The following is an 11714-nucleotide window of genomic DNA, read 5'->3' as shown; positions in this document are numbered from 1 at the left end:
ATAAAGTCCCTTCACTGGCTCCCCATCGCTGATCGCATTGCCTTCAAGATCCTCCTTCTCGCTTTCAAGTCACTACAAGGAACTTCACCGGACTATATAACAGACATTATCTCGAAATATCAGCCGTCACGTAGTCTTTGTTCAGCCGGAGCGCTACAGCTTACTGTTCCCCGCACCAATCACTCTTGGGGAGACCTGTCTTTCTCAAGCGCCGCTCCCGAACTCTAAAACAATCTACCCCTTGAAATTCGCCAGTCATCATCATTGTCTGTATTTAAATCTTCTGTGTTTACCTCACGTTTTTGTGTTTAATAAGTTGATGTTTATTACTTCTGTCACTACTTTCTGTTATTCAAAGTTAACTTAATTTATACTGTAATTGTTTTGTATGTATTGTGCGCCATGAGCCTCTTGCTTGGCGGATATCGGCGCCTTATAAATGTTCATTATTATAATTAAGATGGACTAAAATGCCCTTGTGGATAAGCTTCATTCTTACACCATAAGATCAGTATATGAAGACAAACTTGGACCTCAACAAGTACTCCACAAGTACAGCCGTGAATTGTAAGCTTCTCTGTCATTGATTGCAGTCAATGTCATACAAACAACCATCCATCGTCGTCGGCAGCCCGAGCAGCGGGTCCCCCTACGTTGAAAAGCTGGTTGAAGCACCGACTTTTTGGGTCGTTGTAGTGCTGATAGGGGACAGAGTGGGACAAGATCTTGAGACAGACCCAGCAGAAGAAGGTGCGGCACTGGGAGCAGGCCATCTTGTTGCAACCGTCGATCTTCTGCAACGAAATCATGCAGGTAACCGATGAAATATGTAAGCGTTAAAGCCAGAGTCCATCCTTTGCAGCTATCCAAAAAAGTAACTGGCGTAATTATTGTTGAAAAACATACTTGGTTGAACGATAGTAAGGGGACTAAACTCCCTGTGAAATTATTCTTTCTGGCAAGCTGTCATTTTGAAGAAATCAGCAAAAGAAGGCCTTTCCAACGGTGCTTCTTAAAGGGAATACACATCATTTGCTTTTGCTGTAATTTTCAGAAATGGATGGAATTGGGGGGTTGGAAATATATAGCAAATATAGTTACACTGACTTTTTTTAGGTTTTAGGTTCGAAAATGCTATAAAAACCAAGAAAAACAATCATTTTCCTGTAGTCTGGTTCCCTGACTCCATATAAGAAGAAACAGAGCAGTTTACATACATTGGGGAATTGTAAGGTCAGGGAACCAGTCTTACTGGCTTGTACCCGTTCATAGGTGTGTAATCGATTGCAAACAAGTGCGATGGTCAATCGGGGCCAGTTTTTGAAAAAAAAACCAGTTTTTTCCAACGCTGGTCGGCCGACCAGCGTTGGAAATTGATACAAAAATACCACTTTTCTTGGAAATGACAGTATACCAGGTGCCATGATTTTACAGGATGCTTTACACTGTCATTCACTTACAGTCTAGCAAGGTATTTCAAAATGATTTGGTAGTTTTATATTTTGATGTTTGCAAATGTTGTATTTTCCCTTTAAGAAGCACTGTAGGAAATTCAACTTAGTGGTTCGTTTTGTTATTCGGTGAAACGCGCGCAAGCATTGGCACGACGCACACGCGGTTGCTATAATTCGTCGGATCAGTACGCAAATGGGCTGTGATGGACTTGTAACTGGGCTCATGATGGACTTGTAACTGGGCTTGTGATGGATTTGTAACTGGGCTTGTATCTGGGCTAGTATCTTGGCTTGTAAGTGGACTTGTTACAAACTTGAATAACTGGGCTCATGATGGACTTGTAACTGGGCTTGTGATGGATTTGTAACTGGGCTTGTGATGGACTTGTAACTGGGCTTGTGATGGACTTGTCACTGGGCTTGTGATGGACTTGTAGCTGGGCTTGTGATGGACTTGTCACTCGGCTTGTGATGAACCTGTAACTGGGCTTGTGATGGACTTGTAACTAGGCTTGTGATGAACCTGTAACTGGGCTTGTGATGGACTTGTAGCTGGGCTTGTGATGGACTTGTCACTCGGCTTGCGACTGACTTGTAACTGGGTTTGTGTTGGACTTGTAACTGGGCTTGTGATGGATTTGTAACTGGGCTTGTAACTGGACTTGTTACAAACTTGTATAACTGGGCCCATGATGGACTTGTTACTGGGCTTAAGATGAACTTGTAACTAGGCTTGTGATGGACTTGTAACTGGGCTTGTGATGGACTTGTAACTGGGCTTGTGATGGACTTGTCACTGGGCTTGTGATGGACTTGTCACTGGGCTTGTGATGGACTTGTCACTGGGCTTGTGATGGACTTGTAACTGGACTTGTGATGGACTTGTAACTGGGCTTGTGGTGGACTTGTAACTGGGCTTGTGATGGACTTGTAACTGGGCTTGTGATGGAGTTGTAACTGGGCTTGTAACTGGACTTGTTACAAACTTGTATAACTGGGCCCATGATGGACTTGTTACTGGGCTTAAGATGAACTTGTAACTAGGCTTGTGATGGACTTGTAACTGGGCTTGTGATGGACTTGTAACTGGGCTTGTGATGGACTTGTCACTGGGCTTGTGATGGACTTCTAACTAGGCTTGTGATGAACCTGTAACTGGGCTTGTGATGGACTTGTAACTGGGCTTGTGATGGACTTGTAACTGGGCTTGTGATGGACTTGACTACAACACCGGCTACTGACCTCAATATTGGTGTGGCACTTGGGACACTCTTTACTGTTCTCCTCCTTCCATTTCTGGGACTCAAACTCTTCCAGGACCTCTCGAAAGACACGCTTGCCAAAATGCTGCTCCAGCTTGGCCCTCGCCTCCACGCTCCCTTCTTCATACTCCTTCCGCAGCTTCAATATTTCTTCTGTTGAAAAAAAAGAGAGATAAGTTTGTTGTTCGCATCTGCTACTCCTTCAACACCATACCATCGTTCAACATGTACTAACAGTGCCAGTATCCCCTTTTTTTGCTAGCGGGTCTTTCAATATATCCAATCACATGCATGTATAAAGTTATTGTCATGACAAAGTTATTTTCCTGTCATGACACCAGGTATAGCTTCAATATCACAGTGTTGTCAAGTGCGCCTTCAATATCACAGCGTTGTCATGAGCCGAAAAAGATCGACTCCTACTTATGCAACCTTATATTTTATTACACTTGGAGGTTCGGAAAAAGATTTTACTTTATGCTCCGTGCGCAACCAAGAGAGGGCGCTTTCATACCACTTCTGAGAGCCTATTGGATGGGACTCATTGCATGGGCGTACTGGTTCACGCGTGTATAGCTCAAAGTTCGCACAAGTTAATTTATTGAGGATGCGCACAATGCCATTGAGTCTTCGCGTGAGCGTCGGGCATTGTCAGCCGCGTTCGAATGTCTCTCCCAATGGCCTCCCCAACGCTTCCTTTCTTACCATTGAAAGGGAAGCCCACAACACTTAAAGCTATAGTCTATCATTTGCAGCTATCCGAAAAGTAACTGGTGTAATTATTGTTGAAAAACATACTTAGTTGAAAAATAATAAGGGGACTAAACTCCCTGTGAAATGATTCTTTCTGGCAAGCTGTCATGTTGAAGAAATCAACGAAAGAAGGCATTTCCAACGGTGCTTCTTAAGACCCACCGTAGGAAATTAAAATTAGTAGCTCATTTTGTTATTAGGCGAGGCGCGCGCAGGCACTGGCACGGCGCACGCGATTGCTAAAATTCGTCGGATCAGTGCGCGACATCGCGTAGCTGCAATCCGCTCAGTGAGAACGTGTCTCGGACGCTGAATTTGGGCCCAATTTCAGCAACTTTTGATTTCAAATTGAGATCCTAGAATGCTGTTTTTCTCGGAATATACAGCTGAAACTGAGCTGAAACTTCATCAGGTTAGTTGTTCAGTACCCTTCTGTAGATTTTGAGCACTTTTGTTGCTTCAAACGAACAGTATGCACAAATTACAAATGATGGACTATATCTTTAACAAGTATCGGGTCGTACACACCTTTCCGTAGTCTACAAGGAGACACACCGTGGTATGCCATCCGGCATTTCACGCAGAAAGGGTACGCGCAGGCAGAGCACACAGCAATGGTAGACTCCTTGTCGCGCATGACTGGACACTGACAGGACAAACGAGGGCAGTAGACAATGTCGTCCATGCCTTCCAGGGTGCGCTGCAGCAGGAGACGATCGTAGGTTGCAAACAACTCCTTGCCGACCAATTCACACACCTAAAGGATACATTTGAAAATTTCAGAAAAGTCACCAATAGAGGGCTAAAATGCATTGGGTTTATGATAGTGTGTTGTTTTTCAGTCCCATCCTGATGCTGATTTGTTCTTTCCTGGAGTATTATTCCAAGGTCTTCTTACTTCTAAATCTGAATATTTCTCCTCTCCTATAAAGGTTTCTTCAGGCTCCTAAGCTCAGCACAGGAAGTGACCAATATATAATTTGATAAAGACTTAATCAAATGTTATTTATCAATTATCATTTCAGTTATTTTACATGAAAATAAGCCCTTCTATCTAGTTAATGTTAAACAATGTGGTTGCTAATCAAACGCTTGCCTATATTGCAGTGATGGCCAATCACAGGGAAACTGGATAGTCACATGATACTTTGACATCATGAGATCAGAACCTATCCCCAACTTCTCGGAAATGAAGCTCTTATGGGCAATTCCACGGTTACTCACGTTACATTTTTGATGTACTTTTGACTTTCCTTGGGCTGTAATTACCTTACTGAAAAGGTCTAATAACTGTCATCCCCATGGTAGATAGAGTAGACCTAGACCTACCTAAGCACCAACGATGACATCCAGAAAAATGTGTTATGTATGATAAACAAGATGCAAAAAAATCTGTTACTCACGTTACATTTTCGCAACCCTGGCCTGAAAAGGATTAGATCCTCTGTTATAACTAACTGACCAAAGTCAAAACAAGCAATACCTGTGAAGGCATTGCAGGCGAGTCGCACTCCGTATCAGGACAGTTTAGGGCCTTCACGTTCCCTTCTTCGATTTGAACCTGGAAGTATCCCCTGACGCAGTCCTTGCAGTAGACATGGTTGCATCCTATGAAGTTGATGCAGTAGGAGCCCAGCTTCTCGCAGAAGCACACCAGGCAACTGTACAACGAGTTATCGAAGACCCTCTGGCGCTCTGCCCTGTTGTGCTCTATCAGCGTCAGTAACAGTAAATTCCCACTGCCGATGTCTTGGACAGCACGGGGATCTAAATTGCTCAGATTTGGATCTCTCTCGCTATCGGAAAGAGGCGTTCTCTTGTTCTGGTCTTCCGAATCGTTTCCTGAAGCTTCGTCTGTTCTTTCGTCTCTGGAGGACCCGCTCGCCTCCACCGAGTTCGAACGCAAGACCCTCCGGAAGTCTAATGACAGGGGGGACTGGATGCCCAAGATGCCAAGGCTTTCGTCGGTAAGGAACTGAGTCCACTGAAAGATGATGACTTCGCCACGGTTCTCATCCCAGATGCGATCCAGATGGGAGCAAAGCTGAGACAACTGGAGAAATTTGGGAGCGGAACATATGATGATATCGACTCCAATATTCACACGTGTGTCTTTACACACTACACTGAGGTCAAAAGAGTAAAATATTAAAATAAAATTCAAGAGATTTGTGAATGTTTATTGAATGATATCTGGTCCTTGTCAGTTGTCCAGTCCAGAAAGTTTGAAAACACTGCTACATGTATCTGTATTCAAGTACACCCTCCTAGTTTGAAAAATGTCACACTTTGGGATTCCTTCAATTGGAAATTGGCGATTTAGACAATCACTGCAAGGGAAATGCTGTCCCTGGGGGCCACACTTGAATGACACAATTGAATGTGAATCCTCCTGAATCATACAGAGTTGGTCGAATTCTCACAAGTCAATAACAAATCAATCACAAGTCATCCAGTCTCACGTCTTGTGTCTTTGACCAGTGATTTGAATTGTGATTGACTTGTAATTGGCTTGTAATTGACTTGTGATTGGACTTGTGAATGACTTGTGTTTTGACTTGTGACTGAACTTGTTTTTGACTTGTGAATACTTGCGATTTGTTTGTGACTGACTTGTGATTGACTTGTGCTCGACTTGTGATCGACTTTTGATTGACTTGTGATCGACTTGTGATTGACTTGTGATTGGACTTGTGATTGACTTGTGATTGACTTATGATTGACTTGTGATGGACTTGATACAACTCTGTTATCGTTAGCCAGAGTTTAAAACAATTCACGAGAAGTTACAAAAACTTCAAGTTGTCCTGCCTGACCTTATCCACACTCAGCCACTTGCAGGACAGAGTGAAGGAGGGAGCTGACTTGGATGGGTAGTCCTCGGGGTACTGGAAGTTCAGCACGATGGGTGGCAGGTGACTGACGCGCAGCAGCGCACTACCATCATCCCCCTCGGCCAATTTAAGACCTGGGGCAAAAAAGGAAAAAGTCTGTTTACTACAGAGATCCAGACCAAAGGTCATAAGGTCAGAATTACTCCTGGTCAATCTCCCTCAAGTGGAGAATGTAGGTTCCTAGCCCCATAAATGTGGCCAAGTTACTTGACTACCTCCATAATGAAGGCCGTACCGGCCCCATCTCAAGTGACGAGTAGGACGTTGTTTTTGTTAGCTGTCAGTCACGCGGCACGCGCCTCCGGCTCGGCGGCTGTTGCTTGAGTAATCCTTGGTGCATAGTAAGCATGAGGGTCAAAGTACCTATGAGGGCGCACAGTAACCTAAGGATGATAAAGTCAAGCAACAGCTGCCGAGCTGGGCGCGCACCACGTGACTAAAAGCTAACATGTTGACCTGCAGGTCATGCTACCAGCAAGCGTTGCCCGTTAACATCACCGTGTTGGAATTTAGCTACACTCAAACGTGCACAACAGCGGGCCTCAAAATTTCCTCTGGAAATTACATGAAAAGTATATTTTTGAGGAACCGCATAAGTTTTCATTGCTAGCATTTACTAACGTGCGATCACTTACAAAATGTAAATAAACTAGCAGCAAAGTCTGAAAGTGAAAATTGCAAAAAACAACGTCTATCCTAATCATCACTTAAGATGGTGCCAGTGTGGCCTTCTTTACAGAGGAAGTCCGGTAAATTGGCCACATTTATGGGGCTAGCAGGTTTCCTACCAACTTTTAAGTACCAAGACGAGTCCTAAAGCAGTATTTGGATCGTCAAATGTTCAGCGAACATCATCTGCTTACCAGTTTTCTTTGCTTGCTGGATCAGCGGACCCTCGAGCTTGAGGAAGAACTCCTCGGGCAGCTCCAGATACACCGAGAACTGCCCTCCGTTATTGTCGTCATCGGCCACGAAGATCCTCTCCTCGTAGATGCTGGCGAGAGCTGTCACCTCGTCGGCTTGTGCCTCCGTATCCTCACTGTTCATCTTACACTGTAGGCATTTACCGATGTCTCTCAATTATTAAAAAATTATTATCATTTATTATCATTATATGTTTCTGGTATAAATGAAACCAACGATTCCTTTCAAAAGCACCCCAGGCACTGTAGCTCACAAGCCTGAAGAAACCTGTAGAGAGAAGACAATGAGAAGAAATTACAGTTTTTGATGCGGGAGGAAAACCCCAGAAGAATTTTCTGGGGGAAACCCACGCAATCAGGTATGGACTGAAAACCCAATCAGCATGTGAACCAGGTACCCCTACAGCTATGCGAAGCTTCACGGAGCCCCATACATCTAGGGATATGGACCAGGCATTCCAGGACAGAAATCGAACCCGGACCATAGAGGTGAAAGACAAGGGGGAAAAAACACTGCACTAACCTGACTCCCCTGAGTTAATGGCAGAAAATTTAGGAGGAAGAATTTCCCCATTTTTTTTGCAAGGTTGTAGGTCGGTAGAATCCCCCCCCCCCCCAAAAAAAATTTACATTGCAAATAATTCATGCAGCCTTGCAGCCTTGCAGCTGCAGCAGGACTATGTGATCATTGTGATCAAAACCTGTCTTGATCCAATAACTCTGTAGTTTAGGACACCTCTAAATGTTTACAATTTCCATTCATAAATCGGCGATCGTGCAGTGTAGGGCCCTTGTTTTATTTTGATCAAATTAGTGTCAAAAATGTTTTTTATTGCTCAAAGATCACCTTTACAACCAAAAGCAGACTTTTCTCAATTCTAATGACACCCGTTTTGCAATTTTGAACAGTTTCTTGGGGTAGAAATCAAGATTATCCTGCGCAGTTTGTACCTTGTGATTTAGCGCGCCTTGCGTGCTCACGGTACATCGCGCTGTGTTTCACCATCTTTACTTTCGGGTTGCCTGTTGTCGCCGCACTGTCATCGTCATTTTACCCCCAAATTTCCCTTAAAAAAAAAATCAAAACACTGCCCTCTATCTATGACATACCTGTTTATTGAGAATGTCGACAACTAGGCCCTAAATAAGTTTAAAGTGGATTTTGTTCCCTTATAGGTACCGGGCCCTACACTACACGATCGCCCATAAATCAAAACCCTGCCCTCTTTCCACAAAATTAAGCTAGCTTTTTCCCGCTCGTATCAATCATAGCCAAATGTCCACCTCCAAGTCCCAAATTTACATAACACTAAGTGTCTTTTCGTTCTTATAATTTTAATATGGATGGGGTTCTTAACTACACCATCATCATTTATACGGAAAGATTTCCATATCTGGCGATCAAATAGTAAAATTTAGCAGGGAAAATATTGAAGTACATTTGTGTATTTACTGAGAAAACACTTTGGCCTACTTAGAAATTGTTAGCCCCATAAATGTGGCCTATTTACTGGACTGCCTCCGTAAACATAGGCCACACATCCACATGTACAAAAACGTGTCGACTTTGCCAAATTTTGATTTTCACATTTAGGCTTACTTTGTAGGGTTTTTTTTGCTTTAGAAGCATTCTCACCCTCTATATTGGCTAATCAGAAAGTGCTGCCTTTTTCAGATGTCCATTTTTCGTGAAATTTCCAGATACATTTGCACACGTTTGCACACGCATGACGTCACGCGGAAGCGTAACACCCGATGACTGTTTCATGCACTATTGGTTGCGGTTCCAGTACCAAAGCTGTGATGCGAGTGGTAAACCTTTTACTAGTGCATGAAACAGTCATCAGCCAGCGCAGCCGGCAAAAAACGAGTAGTTGACAGCAATCGCTCTCTGTGCCTGTTAATCGACCGCCATTCATTGTACAAAATTTTTTTTGTGCACAAACCAATAGCGGTCCTGGCCAATCCAGCAAGGTTGTCAAGTTAGCGGTTATTCCTCCTGTTTTCACTGCAATTGTAGGCTGAATCTTCATCGTGGATCGTTTTTTACTTCAAGGACCTGTGTAATGGTTATTCCAGGCAAGTTTGGGGTGAGTTGCAGTTGCAATTAGTGTGTAACGGGGACAAAATTGAACATTTTCCAATTTTTTTTTGCAAATACTACAAGTTACGAGAAAAATGCGCTCCAGCCCTAATAGACAACCCAATGATAAAACTCAGGGCTGGGTAACTCCAGCTACTTCTAAAGCAAAAAAACCCTACAAAGTAAGCCTAAATGTGAAAATCAAAATTTGGCAAAGTCGACAGGTTTTTGTACATGTGGATGTGTGGCCTATGTTTACGGAGGCAGTCCAGTAAATAGGCCACATTTATGGGGCTAAGAAATTGTCAGACCAGTCTCATAGGGTTTGTGCACAGACAAGAAGTGACAAGCATGACAAGACAAATGATGGCCAGATATGGGAATCTTTCCAAAATGAAAGAAGAAAAAAACGCAAATGGATATCGAAAAGTGTTTCTTACAAAACTGCAGGAGTTGGTGTTCAATAACGTTCACTGATGGGGAGTAATACATGCAATTTGCATGAAGTTTTTCGCTCGCAACTGCAACAAGTAACTTACCACCGGAACATTACACGTTGCGCCACAGCCGGTAATGCTGGTCACGTTCCCAGGCATAAAAAGCTTTCTATCCAAACAGCTTGTTGAGTGGTGCCTGACTACGTGCAGGCAGACATACGGTAGGCGTGGTTCTATACACTGAAAATTGAGGCGGAGTGGGGGGGGGGGGGGGGGGTCTATAATGTTTTAAAGAGTGTTGCCACTTTTGTCATCATATATCATCTCAATGAAGGTCAGTCTTTGCAAAAACATTGAAAAGACATGAATCTGGGACTGAGAAACATTTCCAATTTTGTTAGGCAATAGGCCTACTTTGAAAATGTTCCATCAAGTCTCCATATATAGACTTACAAGCTGGTTTACCCGATCATAGATCGGGTAGGGCGTAGTGTTGGGGATGAGAATGTGGGGAGTTAAATGTGAATGGGGGATATAGTTGGGGAGACATGCAGTTAAAGAATAGCAATTTCTGTGGTGTGATCTGAGGCAATTTCTGATCACTAAAACCAATTTGAGCAAAAGATCATCTGTGAAAGTTTTGAGTTTTGAGTAATTGAATCAGCTACATGTATTCTGAGCAATAGAATCATTATTGTAGGCTACAATATTTTTTATTCGGGGAAGAGAAAGTGTGTGTGTGTGGGGGGGGGGGGGGAGACCAAACAATGTCCCCCCTCAAAATGTGTGTGTGTGTGTGTGTGTGGGGGGGGGGGGGGGGTTCCTGTCCCCCATCGATTTACGCACATGATAATTATGTACCATGGCAACTGTCTGTAAATGTTGCCGTTGGTCTGTTAAATTGGCTTGTTGTGAGGCAGTCGCATTTGGAAAACGTAGTGAAAAGGTTACTGTAGTACACAGGCGAAGGCTGGTTGTACAGTTTGACAATAAATCATAATGCAATTAAACGTGAAGGTGTCATTTAAAATGAAAATGTTGAGTGTTACCAAAAAATTACAAACCGGGTCTGAATCATGGAGGAAGGTCATAATTAAGTTTCAGTATTGGACTCTTCAACAAACGTAAACTTGAACTTCTTACAATTTGCGAGACCGTCTGCGATTGAACTTTTATTCAAGTTGGTTCAACCATCTATATATAAGAGCAAGTTTTACTCGGCCTCCGAGAAATGTTTGCTTCTGAAAGGATCCGAGACCGCGGCGATCCTTCGTTGACCCAAAACAGGCCCCCGAAATTATAACACGACACTGAATTATACGTGGCGGGCAGCGAACTCACAACGCTCAGCCTTGGTGGTGGAAGCATGGAGCTGTAAACACATTATGGAAGCAACAGCACTCTACACGTGACATGCTTGCGCTTCAAAAAGCGAGCACAGTAGACCCAACCTCGTTTCCAGGGTGTGGAGCAGGCTGCAGTACGCGTTGCCATCGACAGTTTTGCATAGCCCGGAAATATACTACGCAGTGTAGACTTTCGATTGGTCAGACCGCGCAAGGCATACTTAATGTGTAGTCCTTCTGAGTATTCGTTGCACTCGGCGCAGGGGCGGCAAGCGAAGCATATGAAAGAATAGGGGCACTTGGTGCCACGCACCATGGAGAAAAAATATTTTACCAAGGTCACCCCATCCACAATTTAGTGAACGCTTTTGCAGAACGGCCGAGTAGAACACGTAAACGGAACCCCTACGTTGAAGCCGTTGACCTCACACAGTCTAGACACGCAGAAAAGCCAGGACAGGGGGCGGCCAGGCAGTCAACGTGAAAGCACACACGACGGCAAATTCCTGCGCAAAATGCAGTCACGAAAAATAGACGAAAAGGATCGCCGGTCCGTACGGGA

At 43.8% G+C, this 11714-nt stretch overlaps 1 protein-coding gene across 6 annotated transcripts; it reads right to left on the bottom strand.

Moving 5' to 3' along the window:
- Positions 1–297: 297 nt before the first annotated feature.
- LOC119733968 (E3 ubiquitin-protein ligase RNF14-like) lies at positions 298–9998 on the bottom strand. 6 transcript variants are annotated; one of them, XM_038207342.1, is made up of 7 exons: positions 9909–9998; positions 7227–7554; positions 6286–6437; positions 4953–5522; positions 3998–4226; positions 2697–2869; positions 298–794 (listed from the first exon to the last, which is right to left on the bottom strand). In XM_038207342.1, exons 2-7 carry the CDS (start codon positions 7408–7410, stop codon positions 600–602), a joined length of 1503 nt encoding a protein of 500 aa, XP_038063270.1. In that variant the 5' UTR covers positions 7411–7554; positions 9909–9998; the 3' UTR covers positions 298–599. The 6 variants fall into 6 exon arrangements, with proteins under 6 accessions (XP_038063270.1, XP_038063269.1, XP_038063273.1 ...); XM_038207341.1 differs by having other exon boundaries at positions 9810–9948; XM_038207345.1 differs by having other exon boundaries at positions 7227–7416; positions 9810–9948.
- Positions 9999–11714: the final 1716 nt, after the last annotated feature.

Source organism: Patiria miniata, unplaced genomic scaffold (genome assembly GCF_015706575.1).
Source record: "Patiria miniata isolate m_02_andy unplaced genomic scaffold, ASM1570657v1 HiC_scaffold_26, whole genome shotgun sequence".
Lineage (NCBI taxonomy): Eukaryota > Metazoa > Echinodermata > Asteroidea > Valvatida > Asterinidae > Patiria > Patiria miniata.
Note: the sequence above shows the minus strand (reverse complement) of the source record. Positions and strands in the feature narration are given on the sequence as shown.

Bases quoted from the DNA above. Each gene is read 5' to 3' on its own strand.
- LOC119733968 (XM_038207342.1), bottom strand. From the start codon at position 7,410: ATGAACAGTGAGGATACGGAGGCACAAGCCGACGAGGTGACAGCTCTC. The intron at 2,870-3,997 runs GTGTGTACGACC...TTTTTTCAACAG, and splicing joins TCCTTGTAGACTACGGAAAG to AAGAAATATTGAAGCTGCGG. The intron at 795-2,696 runs GTCAGTAGCCGG...ATTTCGTTGCAG, and splicing joins AGTGCCACACCAATATTGAG to AAGATCGACGGTTGCAACAA.